The sequence below is a fragment of the Phlebotomus papatasi genome, chromosome 1 (genome assembly GCF_024763615.1).
Source record: "Phlebotomus papatasi isolate M1 chromosome 1, Ppap_2.1, whole genome shotgun sequence".
NCBI lineage: Eukaryota > Metazoa > Arthropoda > Insecta > Diptera > Psychodidae > Phlebotomus > Phlebotomus papatasi.
In genome coordinates, this window is record NC_077222.1 from 73,222,568 (window position 1) to 73,246,718 (window position 24,151).

Genomic DNA, 24,151 nt, shown 5'->3' on the forward strand with positions numbered 1-24,151 from the left:
ATTTCGTTAAACATTTTTGCAAATTGCTCTTCGACATTTATGCTTATGCTTACTTATCTGCGTCTCAATGCAATATTATGTTGTGAAAATTGTTTTTTGTTGTTGTTGCGGAAGGTAACTTGAGCTGCTATCACTATATAGACTCGAAACAATACTTTGTATAAGCTTTGACTAATGATTGTTGATATCGGGAGTGCCGCTTGAAAATTTGCAAAATAAGCATAAATGTTTGATTTCTTAGTTGAATTTATCTCGCTTATCACTTGGGTTTTTACTGAATTGTACATGCTTACATATTTCATAAGCATGAGAAAGATCTTTATCCTTTTATTCTAAAGATTTTTCATTGTTATGTTAAATGATTTTGGGGGGCGTGTATTAATTAGTTTATTGATTAAGACAAGTTTGGAATCATTAAAGATGTCTTCGAATTTCCGACCAGTGACTTCTATCTGTTTATGACAAAAAATGGTTTTTGTCCTTGATAGCTCTGATCTCATGAGTTCAAGTATTTCGCGAAGTGTTCTACACTTGGTCACCCTTTTTCAGAAAGATATAATTTTTTTCACTTTTTATTATCCATTTCACAAATCTCGTCCTTGTCTACGTACTCTCACTATTAACTTGCATAAAAGTTTCTCAAGCCAGTTTTTCTCAGATTATCTCAGAAATAGCGGCAAAGAACATCAATAAATACTGGTGTTTAGCATAGTAAAAGGTCCATCTATAGATGCTAATCGAATTTGAGCGTGAAAAGCCATAAATAAACATTAAACGAGTGTATTAGTGGCGCATAATTCATTACATCGTCGTTGTGATAAGTTATGAATGTCCTGGTTATTCGTACAATGAATTATTCATTGTAAAATTATTTTAAATGGATAATTAGAGGTGATTCTCATGAATTTGCATGAAAAAGAAAATTGTGAAAAATTACATTGTAGTTGTAAGCTTTTTCTTCGTCTGGCTCTTTTTGCTATACTCACCACGCGAATCAAATTACATTTTAGAATTTTTGATGCTCCATACGAAAATTTATTCGTAACAACGAACTAATCATGTTCCATTGAATGGGTATTTCTTTTTCACCAGCCAAATGTAATTGATAAAAATAAGCATCTTCTAATTTTTATTGTTTCTTCGCAAAAATCCACAACAAATTTCGTCCGGAGTAAATATTGCTGAACAAAACTGTTGCAAGAGTGTTTTTGCGAAAGACTCAAATAGTTGCACATGCTATTTGTTCAATTATAGGAAAGGGGGAAATTGTGAAAGAACGTTCAAGCTGAAATTAATGGATATTTTCCTTATTTTTTACATGTTTCAAATTGTATATTATTATTGATTATTGACGCTTTTTCGGCTGAATGACGACAAAAAGTACTTCAGGAAGGAATGAAAAATACACCACGACTTTCCTTCATATGATTGTAAAGTGCTGTAAACAAATTCTTATACAGATTGTACAATGTTGATATGTAATCTATGTCTGCTGTAGTGTCTCGACTCTTTATCAAGAACAGAATTGTGTTACGTGCATAATTGCAATGGAATTTATTGTACTGTAAAGAGGTACAATGACTATTAGTGCAACAATTTTAATAAATCCTTGTCTTGATTAGATCATTGCACAAAATCATTTTATATCACTTTAATAACACATTTCTTTCATATTGTTGCAGTTGAAGAACAGAAAAATAAATAAATATTATGCAGTACTTACGCTATTGAAGGTATTCGAAAACCTGTCGTGCAATAAAATAGTTCATTGAGGAAATGTTGATGGACTTTATAGGTCTGTGCATTAAATTGATATATCAGACGTTTTGCAATTTCCATATTTATTCATAAAATTTTACTTTTCGTGCACAATATAATTAATTTAGTTTTATATTGATTTATCTTTCCTTCCGTACAAAGACAAAAAAAATATCATCTGATTGTTATTTAAAAAATAAAAAATAAACATATTACAACAAGTAAGTACAAAATAATATGCAATTTGATTCAACTTCGACTCACTTTTATTTTTCTTCACTTAACACATACTCAATAATAAAATTGACCACTTATAAGTACGTTACAAATAAATAATATTTACACAATATTTAACAACAAGTGGTAACAAATAATAAAAAAATAGATGTAAATTTTACAATGAAAAATTGCACACTTAGTAACATTGTAATTGACTTCCTAATTCACGATGTCATAGTTTCTTTATATTTATTATAATTAATATTTTTCTTGTCACATAAAAAGCTTTTTTTTTGTTGCCTGCTTCTTAGCCACTGAAAGTCTATAATAATTTTTTTATTCCAAAATGCCTTGATACAGTTTTCTTTTTAGATAATAGTGGAGATTTTGCAGGGTTGAATGACAATAATCTCTCATTATTACAGGTTATAAGTTTATTAATATCGAACGTGTTTTTTTAGAGACTATATTTATAGATTAATATATAATTTAATACTCTGTAACATTAATTATTTTTTTAATGACTCTATTAGTGTTTTTTTCTTTCTGTTTTCATTCTATATTTAGATATATCATTTATTATAGCAATACTTTTTATAAATTTGGACCAGCCAAATCTCACAAAGGACATATGATATTTTTTCTTTAATTTCTTTCTATATTTCTATTTCATTTTATATCAACTTCCACAAAGTTAAGAGATGCATTTGTGATATTCTCCACTGATTTCTCTTTTAATTATCTTGTCTTAAATTCGAAATTCATTATGTAAATTCAAATATTTTGGAGGGATTCACATAATTAACAAATTTTATCTATTATTACCATGTGATGATTTCTTATCCAAGGGGAGGACTATGGAGGGAGCAAAGTAGAAGCACTTAAATTGATGTCAAAGTGTCTGTGAGAAATTAGACATTGCTCCCTTTTCAATTTCCTTACATTTTAGCGACACTTAACATACATTATAATTTTACAACATAAACTGTTTGATTTCGAAAAGGATGGCAGTGCGAATATATAGACTCAACTCTTGTAATTACGGTTAATTTTCCGATTAACATTTAATTTAAAATTGAGGCAATGCTTCTTTCGCCTTCAAGAATTAAATGGCCAAACGTACAACGACTCCTTTTTGTTGAATTTGATGTTATTCTAATTATTGTCACACAATTATGCGAAATCTAACATAGAGAAGAGGAGATTCGGGAGTATGGAAAATGCAGAGGGGCATATAATATATTCTCCAATTAATTGTTAATTGAAACAAATTTTCAACTTTTCTGTTTCTTCGCAGTTTAACACCTCTGTTTCAGCCATTTCTAATCGCTAGAATAAAATTCTACACGATGTTTATTTTAATTGCTGCAAAATGTGGGTTAAATTTGTAATTAATTGGTGGGGAAAATGCATGAAAGTGTGAAAATTCACTTACCGTTCCTCTTCGACATCACTCACAGTGGTTTGGGGGTGTTTTCTAGATTCAGGGAGGAAAATCACCACAATCCCACCAAAAATGGTCCATGCTGTCAGGAGTGTCATCAGGAGATGCTTCTCAATTTTGTTCTATGAAAATCATTTCGTAAAGGATTGTGATTAATACAAAAATTTTACACTGGGCAACAACATTTGAAGAAGTACATCATGCAGTGAGAAAATTTGAATATTGGATTTACTCTGAGTATTATTATTTACACTAATTATTTGTACACCTAATTCTTTATTTTGGATATGTTTTGCTTTTTTGAGGAGTTAAAGAAACCTTTATGATTCATCGTAGCAAGATGTAAAAACTTCTCAGAAAGGGCCGATATCGTATTAATTTCAGTATAGGGTAATATTTTTTCAGTTTTTTTTAATAGCGATTTTTATAATATAAGGCACAATTTAAAGATTGTCTATATTATTTATATTTTACTACGTTTATCAAAAGATTAACGATATAGAATCTGTTCTATATCGTTAGATTGAGAAAGAGAAGCAAGAGAACTGTTCCAAATATCAGACAACTTGCAATATTAGACACTTGTTTTGCTTGTCAAAATTCCATATATTTTTTTCATTTTCTAGATGTTGTACAATATCAAAGAAAGAAAGAAGCGCCTCTACTGCTGCGAGAAAAGTCTTCGAAAGGTTCAAGAGGGACAAGAAACTTTGATAAATTTTGTGTTCGATATTGTGCTCAGAATAATGTCTATATTTTTATTCCTTTTCAAAAGTATTTGGGTTTATTTTAGAGAAATAATATAACGATAAACGGTTTAAGCAACAATCTTGAAAAGCACATAGGATAGAATTTCAATTCATATTAAAAATATGACGTTTGAAACTCAAACCAGTGGTAACTATAAATTAATTTTATTCGAAATTTGGCACAGTCCCAATATTAACTCAAAGGAAGAGTCCAGGAAATTCTGTAAAATGCAGATGTATTTGAGATAAAAAAAGTATTTGACGTTTAAGGCTCTTTTATTTCCAATTTTTTTTCTAGTTAAAAATGATTTTAACTCTTCTTTCTAAAAATTATGGTGAAAGTGTTCTTATGGTGGTAGTCCTACGAATGAATTTTAGAACTGTTTCTTTTATGGATTGTTTAGAGAAATTGTAAATAATATAGATAGATAATTTTATTCATCACGACGCTTTGTGTATGCAATACAGTTCAATTGTAATGTGAGATTTTAAAATTTGCGGCCACCGGCGTCTTAAGTGTTGTTGTACAACCTCCAGAGTGAAAATGGTAGAAAACTCCTTCACAGGTTGTATATGCTAAAAACACATCTAATGGATGTGACAGTATAACATAAGATTTTAAAATCCCCTTTACAAAACATATTTTCATTTAACACTTTCAAAGTTTCAAAGAGAAAAAAAGAAACAAAACAGTGAAATTTAAATTAAAGTAATTTAAAATAAAGTTTAATAAATAAATGAATAAAGATATTTATAAATACAATTTTTATAAGCTATTATTTAATTTAGTATTTTTTTAAAAAAATTTTAATTTATTGTTTTTATTTATTTAAACGCTATGACATCTCTTGAGGATAACATTCGATTATACTCATCGGACTTGTAAAAGCAAAGGGGTCCCTTTATATAGGGTGAAAGGAATGTCTATTGACACTTTAAGAATTCGTGTCAGCACCTATTGACACCCTACTCATTACCATTTAGGATATGAAATTTGAACATCTCTGTTTATAGTAAAAGGTATATTACCGACAAAACGTTATACTACTTATATTTTACTAGATACATTGAATAATTTTCAACATTTTGACAAAAGTGTCAATAGGGGTGCCCTGTCGAACAGACATTCCTCCGACTCTATGCATTTCCCTATTAAAATAACCTAATTTTTCTCTGCGTGTGGCTATCAATGATTACTGAAGAGGTTATTATTAGTAAAGAATTGGGAACTAAGTTAAGAACCTTCAAGTTAAGTATCCTCCACTATCTGCACCACTCTAATCGGACTAGACATTTTAAAATCGGTTTATCACAGTAGGGGCACTCAATGGGTCAAGTGGTAGAGCACTCGCTCTATGATGCAAGTTTCCCGGGTTCGAATCCCTTTAGGTCACCAGGAATTTTTCTGGCGTTAACTCTTTCGTCTCTTTTAGGACTGTAGTACCCAAAGAAGCATATGCATCTTCTATCAAAAACTATGTTTTTTTAATTATTCAGAACTGATAAAAATCCGATTCTTGTGGATGATTACAAACTATAAGGATGTCCAAATGTAAGATATTTTTTGTAGGACTTCAATTAATTCCTGAGCTTAGATATTTTTGATTGCATCCAGTGAGCTTCACTGCACTTGATTCCACGGGCATGGGACTTGATAACCTCATCCCATACAAGAAAAAATAATAATGCATGTCTAGAAATCCCCTTGCGAGAAGGCCCTGGTCCTTCATCGAATGTTGTGCCAGCATTATTATTACAGTAACACAACTACACGTTATGGAATTATTAAAGAAAGATACAGATTAGTATTATGAAAATTGGCTACTCCTCAAAAGTAAAAACACTCTTAAAAAATAATTTATAAATGGCATGGAACGTATAGAGAGATTAACTTCAATAAGTAAATCTTATGAATTGGTAATTTTGAAGATTAGCATAAGATGTTCTAAAATGGTCAAATGACCGGCCTCTCAGACCGAGTTTAGCCCAGTTTCCGAATGATTCTAAATTACAAATATCAAGCAATTTTAATGCTTTTATTTACAAAGTCTAATGGGTCATTTCCTTTTGGCTAAAGTTTAAATCTAAACCCCGGATTATGGTTATTGGTTGATAGGTCCATCGTATATTTAAATTTTCTCACTACTTTGCACAAAAATTTTGTTGCCTACTGTTAATGATTGAGAGAAGAATCAAAAAGCTACTCACCAACATCTCCAAATAGGGCGTTAGAATTAGGGCCAGACCAGCTGCCACATTGCACGCTCCAACTCCTGCATTTCGGATTGCGGTTGGGTAGAGTTCAGCCGTGTAAACTGGCATTATGGTGTTTCCGGCACTGATAGTGAATTTTCCTACAATCCCATACAAAATAATCAGTCTGCTTTCTGTGACTTGAGAGTTATGAGAACGGACAATGAATAAATGAAATTGTGTCTTACCAATCATCACAAATGTAATCTTGAGCCAGAGAATATCCTCATTTCCCTCTGATATCGCAGCGCACAAGCATGCCAATCCAGTACTAAAGAGTGTAGCGCAGAAAAGCCACTTCTTTCCCACTCTTCCAATGATGTACATGGCAATTGCAATAGCTGGCATTTCCACCAACCCTGCTAGAGCCTACAGAAAATGCAGTAAATAACAATAAATTTCACTTTTGCCAAGAATATTCGCCATAAGGCAGGCAAAATGAATCATATTACATTTTCCCCAGGTCACCCATTATTGTTATTGAAGTCAATGATACCGCAGAAGAAAATCTTGGAAGCTTTCAAATCAGTGTATACCAAGTGGTATTTTCTCACAGAGGAAAATACAAGAAAATTAATATGTCTCTCCGGTGACTTGGGAAATTTCAAGAAGAAACACATTTAGCGTCTTCCGTTCTTCCTTTTCCATCTTACCACCCTCTAAGATAATTCAATTTCATTTCACTTTGTTTGAAGCAACACAGTGCGGTATAAATACTACTAATATCATTAAAGTCACCGACGTCTTTTAATTATAAAATGCGAATAACACATTGTGAGGATACATAAATGAAACAATTATGAATAATAAAATGAAGAAATATTCAATAATAAATTACTTACAAGTGGGTGATAAATTAACGTAAACATTTCTACCTGACAACTCAAACGCTCTTATGATATGCAATTTGACTAAATAGTGCTCTTTTATGAGCTCTTTCCGTGGTTCTATCTCATCTCACAATATTGGCATATATCCAATTTTTTCCTTCCCACTTTCGATCGTGTTGCAAAAAAAACAAATGTGTTTTAGAAATCGTAATTCAATTCCTGAAATAATCCCATGTCACTTTCACCTATCCAGAGAGTGAGAGTGACCCATTTTAGGTTTTGATGTTTTCATGAAATTTTCATTGAAGAATTTTGCAATATGCCTTTATAATAACTATCTTTAATAGTTTGATGTTCTGACGTCTTTACCTCAATTTATCAAACAAGAACTATTAACTTAATGCAGCAAGAACAGTAAAGTAACTATTTACTTCATAAACACGCTTCATTATTATGCAATTTTATCAATTTAGTGAATGCTACATAAATAATTTATCTTATAGAAAACTTATATAATGAGTAAATTAATATAGAAATAAACTGTTGTACGACAAAGGCAGTGCTTTTCAGTATTCTCTACTTTTTGGATACTTTTACGAACAAAATAAATTAACTAATAAATTGTTTCCGAATGTTTATAAAATTAATTTTTTTTAAATGCTTAGCTACAGTAGGAATCTTATTTATTTTAATATTTTTGTACTACGTTAAATGTTCTTTTTATGGCCGTTTAATAACCATTTAGCAAAAACTGAATTTAATTAGCCATAACTACTCTATTTTTAGTCATTGGTTAAGTTTTGATTACCTATGCCATATTATTTTACACCATACTATCTATTTTTGTATCTGGGTATAAAAAATCACTTTCTCAAAAATGTTTTTTCGCACATTAAAGGAAATACTTCTAACGGTAGATAATTTTTAATTATTAATTTAAAATTAATTATATTTGAAACTTATTATTTTAAATTTTAAAAATTTAAAATAATTGGTTTACAGTAGAGTCTCGCTATAAGCCATCGCTCTATAGTCCACAATTTATCGACCGTTGATTTCAAAACACTGATTTTAAGTTAGGTTATGTTTTTTAGTATGCGAAATTCATAATTATTTTAATATTTTTGGCAAACTTTATTAAGTAGTTGTGATAATTGTGATCCACAATGAAGAGAGCAAAGACAAGTACCACAATCGCAAAGAAAGTGAAAGCCGTCGAGCAATTTCAATACTAAAAGTCGTTGATAATTTTAAAAAATTACATGGACTATAGTGCGACCCAAGTGTCAAATCTGGAACCACTATGATCTATATTGAGGCTCTACTGTACTTTGGAAAAAGACTTTTAAAACTCTTGTCTTTGAAGTTGTGGTCAAAAGGAAGTTTTCAGTAATAATATGAAATAAACTTTTGTTAATTTTTGTTAATTGTGGCTTTCAATTGAAACCAAATATGGACTATAGCGAGACTCTACTGTATTTAGTGATATAAAAACTTCTCGGCCTAAGCTCAAAAGGTGAATTCACCTCTTTTTGCCATCATAACACTTCTTTTCTTTATTTAAACAAGAAAAGTAGATTGTGTAGGGGAATGTTGGCATAGTTCGCACAGAGTGAACCTTCAAACCACGCAAATTTTCTGTGTTTGCAAAGAGCTAGTTCGTCATTTCTTAGCCATAAGATAGATAATTATTAAGGCCATGAGACGAGAGTAGAAATGGTAAGTCAGCTCTTTGCTAACAAAGAGAAAATTCGCATCGTTTGAAGGTTCACTCTGTGCGAACCATGCCTACATTACCCTATAGGGGAAGGTGGGACTACATTTCGAGCTGTAGGGCTACGTTGTAATACGTTTTTTCGCATATGTCTAAAGGAAACTGGGTTTTACCATGATGTAATTTGGATAGACAGAACAATTGTGGATCTAAATAAAATAATTGCAAGGACCAGGTTCATTTAGAAATAGGCGAATTTGTCATACAAAATGTAACCCCACGGTTCAAAGTAGCCCCACATCCCCTATTGCTCTCCCTGCTAGTTCCAGAAATAAATTATCTTCCTTTCATGGTTTATTTTGAAATTATTGTTTTTGATTCTGTGTTCTGTGTTATATTGTCTTGCACATACCTATTGTTTTTCTTTTTAATTTTTGGATAACTGACAGAAAGCTTTTTTTAATAGGGATGTTACGAGAGAGTCACTTTGTGAAAATGGGTGCCGTGAAATGTTTTTTTATGGAAATATCTAAAAATAAGTTTTCGGAAACTCAAATATAAATTCTGTAATATTTATTACTTTTTTTTACTCTAGAAGTTGAGTCAGTGTAAATTTTACGAAATTTGTTTTTATAAAACTATTTTAAATTGTCATAGCAAACAACTTGCAAATTGTGTCGCTCAGAATAAAAGTGAGCTATTTTAAATAGAGATATAATAAAACATAGGCCCTTTAGCATTTGGCTACTCAGTTATGTTTTAAGACCCAAAAAAGTTGACTAACAATAAATTAATATACATTTCGTAAATGAAAGAAGAATTTATTTATAACAATTTTTTAACTTGTTTTTGGTGAGGATTTTACAAACTGAAATGTTTTGAGTTTTAACCCTTAACTTTCTGTTTTAGATTCTATATTGTAAAAAATACGAGTTTTGTAATACTATATAAACTCAATACGTAATATTTATTATTAATAAAAAGTACTTAGAAACACATTTTTTAATTTGTCACTAATTATCTAAAAAAAATATTTTCAATAGAATTCAAAAATTTCAAAATCTCGCGTTTAAGCTCAAAGTCTATGATACCCGAATGTGTAGAAGTTGTCTAAAGCCTGACTAAAGCTATTCTCAACTGTGATTTATCAAAATATAAAAAAGAATTTAAAAATATTTAGAATATTTCGTAGTAATTTATGTGTGTTGTCTCATGAAAAAGTATTCAATGAATTGTGACAGACATGCGTCTTTTTATCCATCCATACCTCTCTTGTGTACCGTATAGAAGCAACGGTGAAGAAAATTCGCGAAGTGCTCGTATTCTTGTAAATTTTAATCATCATTGTGTTAAGTGTTTTGGTCTAGGATGATTTTATTATAACACTTTGGTAAAGCGAAGATCTTTTAACCCCGACTCTGCCTTAATATAATATTTTCAGAATTTATATTCGCGGATAATTTGCAGAGAATACAATTTTAAATACGCGGGGGAAACTGGGGTACAACCAAACATGGCGTAGCATCGAACGCTAATTTTTATTTCTAAACTACTTGGACTATGTCGACCATTTCTTAAGTATAAGAATTAGATAGGATAAGATTCAGATAGTGGCAATTAGTCTTCATCTGGTGATGATAGATGACTTTTTAAAGCTCTCTATAAGAGTAAAACGTAGTGCATTTTTGTGTCTTTTCCCTGACGGTGGTTCTCCTAAACACTTTGATGCCCTGAAGAAGATCCCATCCAGGATCGAAACGTTGGCAAAATAAAGTCAAATTGAAGAACAAAAAAAAATTAGACCGAATTTCCCACTTTGACCTCAGCTTAGATTCATATAGATTTTATCCTATGAAGTCTAATTTCTAATAAATAAGTTCAAAGATACTCGTATTCGGTGGTGCCCCAGTTTCCCTTATATTCATGCTAGAAAGTTTTTTTTTAATTTAAAAAAAATCACTGTTTTTTTACGCAAAAGAATACAAAATGGAATTTAACTCTTCGTTGATGATTAAAAAAATACAAATAAAGCTCTAATAGAGCTCTCCAATATGTCATAAATCCACGTAACATGTTTTATAGACTTAATAGTAATATCCGTAATATCAGTACACTATAAATCAATTCAATCTTATCCTAATAGATATATGTAGCAAAATATTGTCTAGTAGATTTTTAAGTTTAAGCATTGTGAGAAGCATTTGAAAAATCAGTGAAATGTCAGTATGGATGACATCTAAAATCTACTCAAGAGTTAGTAGCTTTTTTGAAAGTGAAAGAAAAAATTAGAGTGAAATTGCACTTTAAATTTCTAAATTACAGAAGGATCATTGAAACCCAAAGTTAATATAGCTAAACTCTTTTTTTCCCCAAAAACTTTCTTTTAGACGGGGAAATGTATAGAAACATCTAAGGATTATTACCCTTTTTATTAGAAATTTTAAGTTTGAGGGAATAAATTGGGACATCTCGCAGCCACATGGGCTTACAATTGCAACTGAGATGGTGAGATGTTTGTGTACCAAATCAAATAGGTATTCACATCGACATTACCTTGACCCAGAAACGAAAATTGATACCTGTGTGACGTATTTACGTCTGTATTATAAAATGTACTGAATACATATTCACTCACCGAGTTCAAATACACATTTCCACCGAATGTGTTCATGTTAAGAATGAGTCCGTAGTACACGAGATTCATGGTAAACCAGATGCATAGGAAGCAAATTGTTATGAGTCGCAAATACCGGGAACGGAAGAGATCCATGAATCCCTCATTGGCTTCCTCCTCCTCAGGTGGCTTCAGTAACTTGTCCAAATTATGTGGGAGTTCTCGCTTGTTGAATCTTGCTGCTGCCTTGATCACCTCCTTCACTTCCGCGATGCGCCCTTTGCACAGTAACCACCTTGGGGATTCTGGTACGACGAACCTAGATTATTGAAGATTGTCATATCATTGGGATCACGTTTTCCCACCTATAAATATTCTCCCTCATTCTTATGAAGATTTCCCACGCAACGACATTTACGTCACCATAAAAACATATGTTATTTGTTGGATACATCCAATGAGTCTTTGGCTCGGATCATGTGAAAATTTTTAATAATTGGTGAGATTTATTAGTTTGAAGACAAGACTCTCATTTTTATTATATATTTGAGGACATATTTTGTCAGATTTCACATTTTTCAGAAGTATTATTGGGATAAGTGTTTATTTTTCTCTTCGTGTGTCATTCACGATGGCACAAATAAATAATATGTGGTGCGTTTAAAAAATTATTCTGCCAAAAATTAACATATCAAGACATTTTCCTATATATTTTGAGGAATACTATATTGTTAGACGTTTTTCAGAAGGAAATATTTGTTATATGTAACCAATACATATGTGTGAGGCACTGAAAGTTTGAGACATCATCGGCTTTATATTTAATTTTTTTCTCAAGTGTTAAGCTTTAAATTGTAAGCAAAAACTTCCATCAAGTATTATATATAATTGGCTTGGCAGTGGAGACGCCTGGTGGGAAACCTTTCAACGGTATAAGCTTTTGTGTATTAATGGGAATTTTGAGAATAACTTACCAGAGGAAACAGAGAAAAAATCCAGGTAGTCCAATACAGAGTTGAAGAACTTTGTAGTCTTGCGTGAGATAGGCTATTCCTGAAATCATCATGTAGGATATTGGAAGCGGGAAGAGATTGTACATCCCAGCTATTGTCCTCCACTTTCCATCCACGTACTCAATGGCCAAAATTAAACCGGCATATGTTACAGACACTGAGACCAAACCAAGGAGGGTTCTCAGGGCAAGATAGATCTCAAAGCTGTCGGCAAAATAGAGAGCAATTCCTGCAAATATGTCATCATTATTTATCCATTTGGGACCATTTAATAGAAAAAAAAGGTTCCCAAAAACCTACCAAAGATTGTTTGTAGAATGGCTGAGTTAAAGAGCATGGTTTTCCGCCCAAATTTGTCAGATAAATAGCCCGATATTATTCCACCTGTAGCAACACCAAGGAGAAAAAACATTTCCGCCACATTCTTGAGATATTCCTTTTCGCAGACTAAATCCCATTGGGATGTCCACGTATTCCCTAAATTGTCATTCCAATCGTATTCCCAATTTTTACATGGGATTTGGGATGAATTGTTCGGTGGACTAAAGTCAGTCTAAAATGTTTTGTAGGTGTTATTGATTCTTCAGTATCAAGAAGTTCACGCCACATTAAACTTACTGTGACTTCATTCGATGATATTCCATTCCAATTGTAATTAATTTGGTGGCAATTATCCTCAGATTGACTTACATTGCGCCACAATTCTATTGGGGTTTGATTTAAATGAGCCGGTCGTTGACACCAGTAATTTTTGTGAGCAGCCTGTAAGGAAGAGAAAAATCTATATTATATTATATTGCCTCCTAAAGGCAACAACCTAAAAGATTTATTGCAATGTAATCAGAGTCCATCTTCCTACACTCTCAGATTTCGTCTGCAAAAAATCACCAGACAGTGATTTTGATAAAAACGACAGCTGCATTAATATAGTTCATGAATGTTTTTGTACCACTGAGAACTTAATAGAGACCAAAGGGGATCTTTAAATAGGGAGTAAATTTGAGACGCTGTCGATTTAATTTCAATTTTCAATTTAAATTCCACTCTTCTATCTCAGGAACTATCAAAATGTAACTCCTCAAATCTGAAAAAAGTCTTTAAGCGCTTAATCTACAAATATACATATTTTATTGGCTGTATGATTCACATTGCACGTTAATGATTTTTAATTTTAATTTCTCTAGAGTTTAAACTGTAATATAACAAAGTGTACAATAACGAAATCGAAATAGAAATGTCCAACATCTTTAAGCTTTCTGTAATTTCAAAGCTATAGTCAGAAGGATTTTTTAAATCTCTAATAAAGGAAATTAAAGGGGAAACTGCGGTACCACCTAAACACGGGGTAGCATCAAACACTGCGATTTTTTAATTAAAAATACGACTTCAGAGGACAAGTCTTAGAGAAATTTATAGGCGCTATAGGGATGTTAGGCCACTGAAGAAATGGTTGAGATAGTCCAAATAGTTTAGAAATAAAAATTAGTGTTTGGTGCTGGCCTGTGTTTAGTGATACCCCAGTTTCCCCTAAGGCAAAATTGGAGTAGATGTAGGAGGAGGTGGCGCTACTTTGAGCTGTAAGGCTACATTGATATACGATTTTATCACACATTTCTAAATCCAGCTGGGCTTTATGTGTTAAACACCTCTAGGGTTTAAGCCGAGAGACGGCTTAAGATAATTGTAACCTAAATAATGATTAGACCACATTCCCATTAACCCTTTAACGACGAGACTGTTTTCACTGACCGAAAATCAGCAATAAAAATGAAATCGATAAACAAAAGTCGTAAAAGGTCTTACATCTAACCTTAGAAAGTCCAACGAAGTCTAATTTGGTGTATTTTTTGTCTCTATGAACGATAGAGACAAAAGTAGCCCAAAAATTTAGGTAATTTTTCTGTCGATACTAATGACTGATAATTTTCACTCTGATGAAAAATATTATGTTTGAGTACTCCAGTTTCTTTTACCACAACGGTTTTGCTTAAAAAAAATTGGAAGTATAAGAAATAATTAAAATCAATTTTCAATATGAAAATTCAAAAATTGGTCATTTGGGAGGTTAAAAATTCACTGTATAGAAAATAGCTGGAGACTTGCAAAAAATATCCTAGATTACTTCAACCTTCTACTTTGCAATTATGTACCATAAGAAAAAAATAACTTTAGCTATCCAGAAAAAATTATTTTCTTTATGGGACACCGGTGTTCCAATCGTCCTTAAAGGGTTAAGAGGGTGTCCCGAATTACAAGGTCAAAGGAAATCAACATTTTTTTATTGCTTAAATCGATAGATAAACTATCTAAGAATACTTAAGCTAGGTATCCTTAATCCTTAATGACATATAATTTATATTTCTGCTCATTAAGTTATATAAATAAACATACATACATCCATACACCACCAAAATTTCAGAACTCTTTTCCAAGTATTTTCGAAGATAGAGAGCCGAAAGCAAAGGAGCGCTGAGCAGATTTGCATTCGCTCGAGCGCACATCCAAAACTTTGAGGCGTGTATTCTCGACTTCTTATTTTTAAGATTTTGTCGAATTGGCGGGAAAAATAGCAAAGAAACTTACGGACCGATTGAAACGCATAAGGGTTTATTTTCTTCAGAATTAAATGCTCTTCTAGTGGAACCTAAATGTTTTGAGAAAATATCTTTTTTTTCCATTTTTTTTACAGAATGTTGAAATCAAAATTTTATCCGAAAAACCAATTTTTTTTAAAACCTTGCGAAAAAGATCCAATTTTATGATTCTCTTCAGTTTTTCTTGGTTTACCTATAAAATAAACTTATGAATTTTGAAAATTAATTTGGTTTTTCAGACAAAAATTATAAGCTGCAGATTTCTTGCCAATTTGGGTGTACTGTAACGAAGCGCTCCAGTAAATTACTCATTATTTTTTTTCGAAAAAATTTATATAATTATAACTCTATATAGAGCTTTACAGTTATTTTATTTAATTCCACAATTGTTTTGTAGAGTTGAGTTCCATTAAGTTAAAGCCTAGATTTCTGTAAAATATGAGAAAATTCGTATTCCATTCATGTATCCTCAAAGCTCAAAGTAGCTCCACGTCTCCCTACCATCACTGGCATTGAACTCAGAATAGAAGACTTTTAATTCTTACAATTTTAAGCTTTATCTCAGAATTGAGCGGATTTTTTTTTTTAAATAAAATGATGAACTGAAGCAACAGCAAATTTAAAAGTAACACGTTTTCTTATTCACATTTTTTATTTGTGTATATAAGGGATGTTAAATGGAATTAATATATTTTCTAGACGCCTTTTACATGGAGTACGGTTTGTATAATCACATGATGGCGTTGCATAGTAGTAATAACATCATAAATACAGCAAAATATATTACAAAACCAAATTATTACTCTTTTTTGTTTTCTTCCATAACATGGTTTTAGATCTTGGAACCTAATTTATCTAACACCCAATGCCGTAAAAACTCTTTTATAAATAGAAAACATTTGCAAAAATATATGATTTATATCATATCTCAATAAAATTTAAAATATCTACTATTTGATAAAACAAAAGATAAGGCAAAATAACAAGTATCATTCTCATTGCTATTAAACTTTATCGCAGTCTTCCACTCGAATAAGAAATTTTTATTAATAGTTATCGCACAATCAGTTCGTAATAATTATAACTTGGCATATTATTTCATAGAGAAATATTAGTCTTTGTCTCAATCACATTTTTTGTAATTAAGTGCAGTAAAATTCGCTGAATTTTATTCGATACATCTAGAATTTGTATAGTGAGGTTAAAGTGGATTTGAACTCACGACATTTGCTTCAAAAAGCAAATGCTCTATCATAGCAGTATTATCTGTTATTATGTCTACTTAACAATAAATTCACTGGTCTCTTTAATATTTAGAATATAATCTATCATTATGTTTTTATAGGCGTAACATTCAGGTTTTCCAAAATCTTATGAGTCTGTTGAATTCTGCCTCCATGAACTGAAGGAAATAACATATGATTTAATGCAGGTGATTTTCCTGCAGTTAAAAGAATTTGAATAAAGTAAAAAACACATTTTCTCAACATAAAGTTCCCAAAGCTAAGAGTAAGAAAAATGTTTTTGATAATAAAAATCTAATATAATTTAGTACTCTCTTAAAGTCAAACTACAAAAAGTAACACAAACCTCGCTCCCTCGCTCTCCCCTAAACCACATGTTTTTTTGTATTGAGACATCTTAGTATGATACTTCAATTTATGGATACTAAATTTTTACACAGTAACTTAAGTGAGATCTCTGTATCTTCCAATAATACTTTTTACTGCAACTCAAGAAAGAAATTTTCTTGATGACGATAGAAAATTTTTACTGTTTAACCACAAGACAATCAAATACATGGTTTTGGTTTATTTTTTAGTTTCTACTATTACGTTTCTAAATTTATTGAATAAATTTCTGAGAAATAAATTCAATAGAATGAAATTAAGAATAAAATAATTAAAATTTGGGGAAATATCTTCCAATACGTTGTAATTTATTTTACCTTAAATTTCTGGAGAAAACATTAATTGAATATTATTGGATATTTTTCTCCGCGCAAAGAAACATCTAAAAATAGTTTGATTGCTTCATAGAAAAAATGAAGGAAGCAGAAAACATCACTCTGCTTTCACATCGAGATATTAGACCAAATTAGACGATGAAAGAAATATTGTATCAGAAAATCTCAAGATGATTTCTATTTAACTTTCCGTTTCCCACTTGACTGCTCATTCCTGACTTATCACTCGACTTTTGAAGTGGATAAAATTGAACTTTTTTTTTTTTAATTTTTCCCCTGAGTTCTCTGCATGAGTATTTTGTATACATATATAGGAATGACCGGTACGTTGTGTTAAACATCCATGCTCTTGCACACAGTGTTGTGAAAAAAAAATCATAAATTTTGAGAGCAGCGAGAATATGTGACACTGTGATTTATGATTTTTAAATTATTAAATCAGATGCTATACACAAGAGAATTCAGATTGAGGACGGGATTAATTGAATTTTCGGTTGAGCCCGTAACCACTCTCTCTTGCCCATCGTAATCTTAAAAATGCTTCGTTGCCGGTCTATTGAGAAATTTCTGTTCCAGCAAAGTGAACGGAAGATGTTGCGTCAAGTGCTCAAGAAGCCATTGACCATCAAGGTTTTCCTGTGATTTTCAGCATTTTTTTCTTAATTCTTGCATCGAATGAATAGACAATTATCGCACAAGGTCGCTGCAGCATTTTTTCTGCTGATCCAGTCGTTTTTCTTTGACACATTGAACTGTGCAAAAATTGCCATGGTAAAGAGTTTTTTTTTTAAATAACTTTAAAAGCAGAATGATTGATTAGACAAATTTACCTGAAAAACAGGTGAGGATATGTGAAAAGTGTTTGGCACTTGAAATAGCGAAAGGAGTATAGTCATGAGGAATTGCCATTTTCCATATTTTCCTATAAGTTCCCCAATGATGTCACATTCATCGTCTGAACACTTTTGTTTGCTGGATTTGGTACCTCCACCACCTCCACCTTCAGCTCCTCCCGATTGTGTTTGTGGTGTTGATTTGGATTTGATCATTGTGGCTGCAATGTAAGAGAAAACAACATTAATAAATTATGCATCATTGAGAAAATGCCATCTCTTTTATTATTTACTTTAATCTTCTATTGGTAAATAACACGATTATAAATAGTCAATATGGTGTTGAGTCTATTAGTGAATCAGAAAAGTGGTAATTTATCAAAGACTGATCATAAAAATGTGCACACCTCTGACGACATGATCGTGCTGAACTTGCAGAGGCTAAAGAGCGAGTACGAATAAAAATAAATACTTTGCGCGCACATATTCGTATGATAAGATTGTATTTAAATTTTTTTCTTGCATAATAAAACAAGAATAAATACCATAGTCGAGAGTCATTATAAGGAGAATTGTTTGCATAGCCAAAGAAGATTTATTGCTATTTCGTCTATTTACGGATTAGACAAATTTATTCCTTAGATAATTGAAAAATTCTATATTTATTCCTTCATAATAGCATCTATTTCCATTAATTCACAATTACTAAACTCCAATATTTTATAATTATACATATTGCGGTAGCGTGTTCTATTTCGTTCAGTGCCATTCATGAAGAGGAGATATGAGAAAATTTGTGCGACGATATACATGTTTTACATGAGAGGTTATCAATTATCAAAATGAACTCCTAACCATGGTAATTTAAGTGGTAATTGCTATAAATTGTAACAAATTAGGATGAAAGCAAAAAGTGTGGAGATACATTTGTAATTTTACTCACTATTTTCTGTCTGATAAGACGAAAAAAAAAGATAAACAGAGTACAGAACCTTGAAATGGTTTACATATTTGCACGCGTGATGTAAAAAAAACGCAAATGACGAATGTTTGAGAGAAATTGGCGGGAAAAAGTATTGATAGATGCTTGGGAAATTCTTTCCTCCTTCGCAAGTCATCACGCTTAATAGACTCATTAAACCTGTGTGGATTGACAACTGATCTTATTACTAAAGATGCTTCTTTTCTTCTTTTTCTGTTCTTGCTAAAGAAATTTGTGTTTAACACAATGTTGGTATCTCAAAGTCAATAATATAGACCGAGATGATTTCTGATGATGTTTTAATGCTTTTAATGTACTTTACTTTTAGGACATTACTACGAAAATATAGTTAATTGCATTAGAATTAAATCTGTCAAAATATCTTTATGAAAAGGACTGGGTTGGATCTTGAATATAGAAGAGTTTTGTTGTGGGAGGGCAACTACATTAAATGACATTTTGTTACAAAATGTCTTGTAGATTGGTTGATAGACGACTAGTTTTATGCAAGTAAACTTTCTTAGGATGGTTTGAAATATTTATATAACGTGATTTTTAACAAAATTTTACTGACAGTGGGGGTAGGTGTAATTAAAAATCTACACAAAATTATATTTTACGTATTGAACATCAAATGATATTTTTTATTAGAAAAAGTAACAATTTTATCCGACAATTTTTATTTTATTGTGCAAGCTGTCCTAGCGAATAAATTGCCTGTTTCAAGAAATTTATTCGCTACTTAGAATTTAATGAACTTATAGTGCATTTTTCAAATTCGAGGATTTCAAGACATTTTTGATAAACAGTTCCTTTTTTTTGAAATACGATTATCTTGTTTAAAAATAGTTACAAGTTTTGTAAATACATAATTCTTTCCTGATTTTTTTTATTAAAACAATTTTTGCCTATAGGACCAATCAATCAAACACTATGTAAAATAGTTTTAAGACTCTAGGTTTATACCAGTTCCCAAGAGCCTTGATTTGTTAAACAAGCAATTGCAGTCAATTGTCAAAATTCCATTTATGAAATTCACTTAATATACAATTTAAGATATAATATAATTTTCTAATTTCACTTGTTAGATGAGATAAACCTTGTCTAAAAGATTTTAACCGTAGTAAAAGTGTATTAATAAGTGCGAAATTCATTTGTTTTTTTATTCAATACAGATATTTGTGGTAACTCTACTTGGTCAATTCTATATCACTAATTAGAATTATTCTTTTTTTAACTTTAATATAATGGACTTTGAAAATGAATGAATACATGATTAGATAATAACTAACCTATAATAATCTTTTATATCACAGAAGTTGTGATCAGTTTCTACATTGCAATGACCAATAGATTAGTATAAAACGGGTGGCAAAGCATTCCAGCTTTCCAAAATGCTCGATCTTCAGGTCATTAATTTGAGTATTTGGCAAAGTATTTTCCCCTCTTCTAATTTCCACAGATTTTTGGACGATTTAGGCCGATTTTTAAATCACATAATCGATCATCTGAAATAGCTTACGAGTAATACAGTTTAATTGAGAATGTAAATTAATACTGGTAATACTGGTCGGAAGCGGTTAAGATAAAGTTCAGGGTTGGCTGGGATTCCAATGGCCCTTTCAAAGATCTCGAATATTACTACAATCGCTTAAGAAATACGCTCTTCAGTCTTTTTAAACCTTGACTTTGATAAGTTTAAGTTTAAGTTTTAAACTTAAACTTAAGAATCTGCTGATCGTAGATCGCTTGGGAGCGCCTTCCCGGCAATGTGGATGATTCTTCCATATTCCCGGTAATGTTGGGCAGAGGTCGTGCATTTTTGTTACGTTATATCACAGTGAAAATGTCCCTTTCTAGACATTCAGATCTTTGCACCGGGCGGAACTCGAAACCACAACATTGTGAATCAAGTCGGGGATCTATCCGCTCAAGAACCAACAGTCTTGCCTATAGCACCACTGAGATCCCCTTTATATAAGTACAGTCTTTCGGAAATTTGTCACTTTTGAACTTAAATATTATGCACTATATATAGCAAATAGTCGGAGATTTGCAAAAAATATCCTAGACTTTTACAATCTTATAGTTTATGATTACGTACGAACATTAGAAAGAAATAACTTCAAGTAGTAATTTTTAATTTTTAATTCAAGTAATAATTTTTCCTGGTCAGGAAAAATTATTTTTACTATGGGTCATGGGTGACTCAATTGCCCATAAACGAATCAGACGTAGGGGAAAGTGACCATGCTTGATACTGTAAAATAATGTCCAAGGTTTGTGATTATTTTCTGATTAACACACAAACCGAAGCGATTCTTCCACTATGACAAAAAAATGTCTCACTTATTAAGTTCATAATCCAACCTCAAATAGTTCCTGGAAATCCTTAGATTTTCCTCAAGAAGAAAATGGAAATTCAGTGGCGATTTTTATACAAGTTGGGTCCGGGGCCTTCCTGTATAATAATTGATTCGACAATTCGGAGGCCCATTTTCACTGCAAAAAATTCACCGGATACAAAAAATTGCACATCAATATTTAGACGGAACTCTAATCTATCTGCTTAAATCGTTTGTACGACTGGTTATTAGTTTTAAGATCACTTTTATGTAATTTTTCTAAGCCATGTTTTTATGACATTGTGGCGCTAGCGAAAACCATTTTTTCACTTTGAGTCTATGAAAATGACACTCTGCAACCTTAAAATTTAGGCAACAGGGTTGAAGATTATGTCAATTGTCGGTAAAATTGGCGGATTGCAATATGTGTAATTATGAAAGAATCACATCTAATGATATAGTTGCCACATTAAAATTATCATTCATGGACCCTTCTTAAAATATAGGATGGACACAAGTAGAATTTATGAATTTGTTACCACCCACAAAAACAGTGTCCACCAAGTACAAATATTTTTACATAAATATTAGTACTGATGACCCCTCTATGTGCCTATGATAGTAGTTTTCGTGAACAGCGACATTAATTAAGAAATACTTATGAAATATCATATATCGAAATTACAGTTTTGGACCTATTTTTGATTTTTACTTCCTGAAACTAGGAAAAAAGAGCTAGGATCCTAATTTTTTTAGGAAATGTGAGGCTTAGCACCAGCTATTGAAATATATTGCGATGAGTCATAACTATTGATTAACATAGAAAAAAAATAGTTATTATCAAGCTTGGATCATATCAAGCATGGTCACTTTCCCCTACATATAAGCAGTAGGATGTTAAAAAAAAAACTGTAGATTTTAGAATTCCAAAAATTCTCCAGTCTGATCCCTTGACGATTATATTACTCTCTTTGTAGAGTTCCAGTAATAAAATGTTATCAAAAATCGTAAAATTTGTCTCTGATATAACTAACTTTTCAAGAGAACAGATTAGTAGATTGTATCATGAGTTAAATTGGAGCATCAAGTACGTTCATATAGTAGTAAACTGGATTTCAATAACATCTTGAGCAATTTACTATACTATCAACTTATCAGCTATCATAAAAAAAATATTGTTGGTCAATCTTCATGCGCAATAAATTCATCATTTTTTTCATATTACAGTGGCAATTGTTTGTATTTGCTACAAAAACAGAGATAGTACAATTTTTCTCGAAACCTGACATTAATTGTACGTTAAGTTCCACTTGATGGCAAAAAGAAAACTCGCTCAGCAAATGGGAAAGTATCAAAATACAGAGAAACATTGAGATTATTCTGAGAATGCTGTCTGTATCAAATATTGATGAAGGTGTAATATTTCAAAGAAATCTAAATTGGCATTTAATGACGTGATTGGCATTCTTCCAGCTGTTATTCACTTAATCAATAAGTAATCTGATAAAAATGTTTGGGATTTTTGCTCTTATGAGGCGCATCACACTTGAGATTTGTGCTGAGGAATTCGCGTCAAGATGACTTGAGTGGGTGGATGAGTGGCTTGGGTTGAGGTTGGATGGTGGATGGAGAGGAGCATAAAGGAGCAATAGACAAAACACGTTGTGAAAAAAGACTTTGAAAATTGAATTTTTCGAGAATTTATCATACAATTCTTCATTTTTCCCACACTCGTGGTGTCTCCTCAGACATCTTATGTGTTGAATAACAGAGAATTATCTGGCACTCCTCCAAAAGATTTTTATTGTTTACGCACTGGTGAAATGCTCACTTGTGCCTATTTGACACTCCTCCACACCATTGGAAAATATACTCCTTTACTGGTATGCCGAAAAAAATCCCGGATTGTTTCCACATGCTAATCACCAGAATTGTATACTGACCGTTTAGCTTTAGCTTCCTCCGTGAACCAAAGTGCGAATTAATAGAATCATTTTTTTCATTTCATCTTTTCTGAAGGACTTCTAGACGAAGAAAAGAAATTTTCATTTGAAGAAGAAACCTTCAAACCATCTTGAGATTCATGTAATATTGAAACAATAATTAAAATTTGGGTAATCTCTATAGTAAGAGAAGAATCGAAATAATAAATACATCACTTGACCACCAAGATGAAGACGCCTGGTGTTCAATGGAGGCGCCTGGTATTCGCGTTCAGATTATTTTTATCGGTTGCACAGAGAAGCCAAAAATGATTTTTTAGCTTTGCCTGTCTCTCCTATTCACAGATAAGCAATCCAATTTACTCCGACTCATCCATTTTTCATCCATTTGATGCCAGATCAAATTAGGAAAATTGTAGAAAGCTTCATAGCATGATGCTTTCTTTGTAGACTTCCTTAACCCAATCACTTCTTTTTCACAAAACTTTTGAGTATTCCTCTTCAATGAATAATTATCAAAATTGTATAAAATGTGAAATGAATCCAGCGAATCTAGCCATATACTTTTGAGGATGAACGGCTTTAATGTTAAAATTGTTAGTTACTAACACGCTTATTATTTCTTACAAAGCTAGAAATTAAATAAAATGAATAATGTAATGTATTAGCAGCATACTATTTGACTTGCAAATTTTTCTAATGGTAGTTTTTTTTTGTCTTCCTCTTTATTATGACATACAGAAATATTAGATTTTCATTATTTACAACAATGTCTGTCAATGTAAAAAAGCTTAAAATATTCGCTAAACCTTCATTGACCTTCAATCCGGAAAGTAAGATCCAATGAATCTTGGATAGTATGTCTGTTATGGAAAAGCGGATTGTTTTTGAGTT

General features: G+C 31.6%; 1 protein-coding gene across 3 annotated transcripts in view; it reads right to left on the bottom strand.

The window, feature by feature from the left end:
• Nucleotides 1-1,824: 1,824 nt before the first annotated feature.
• The window catches only part of LOC129800909 (organic cation transporter protein), a 45,106-nt gene continuing 22,779 nt past the window's right edge, over nucleotides 1,825-24,151 (bottom strand). For all 3 annotated transcript variants that reach the window (XM_055845666.1, XM_055845660.1, XM_055845650.1), the window contains 9 exons: nucleotides 17,985-18,208; nucleotides 13,213-13,356; nucleotides 12,895-13,147; nucleotides 12,556-12,823; nucleotides 11,603-11,900; nucleotides 6,612-6,792; nucleotides 6,379-6,524; nucleotides 3,413-3,543; nucleotides 1,825-3,342 (listed from right to left, as the gene is read on the bottom strand). In XM_055845666.1, the coding sequence (XP_055701641.1) occupies nucleotides 3,336-3,342; nucleotides 3,413-3,543; nucleotides 6,379-6,524; nucleotides 6,612-6,792; nucleotides 11,603-11,900; nucleotides 12,556-12,823; nucleotides 12,895-13,147; nucleotides 13,213-13,356; nucleotides 17,985-18,208 (1,652 nt within the window). In that variant the 3' untranslated portion in view covers nucleotides 1,825-3,335. The remainder of the gene's footprint in view (nucleotides 3,343-3,412; nucleotides 3,544-6,378; nucleotides 6,525-6,611; nucleotides 6,793-11,602; nucleotides 11,901-12,555; nucleotides 12,824-12,894; nucleotides 13,148-13,212; nucleotides 13,357-17,984; nucleotides 18,209-24,151) is intronic.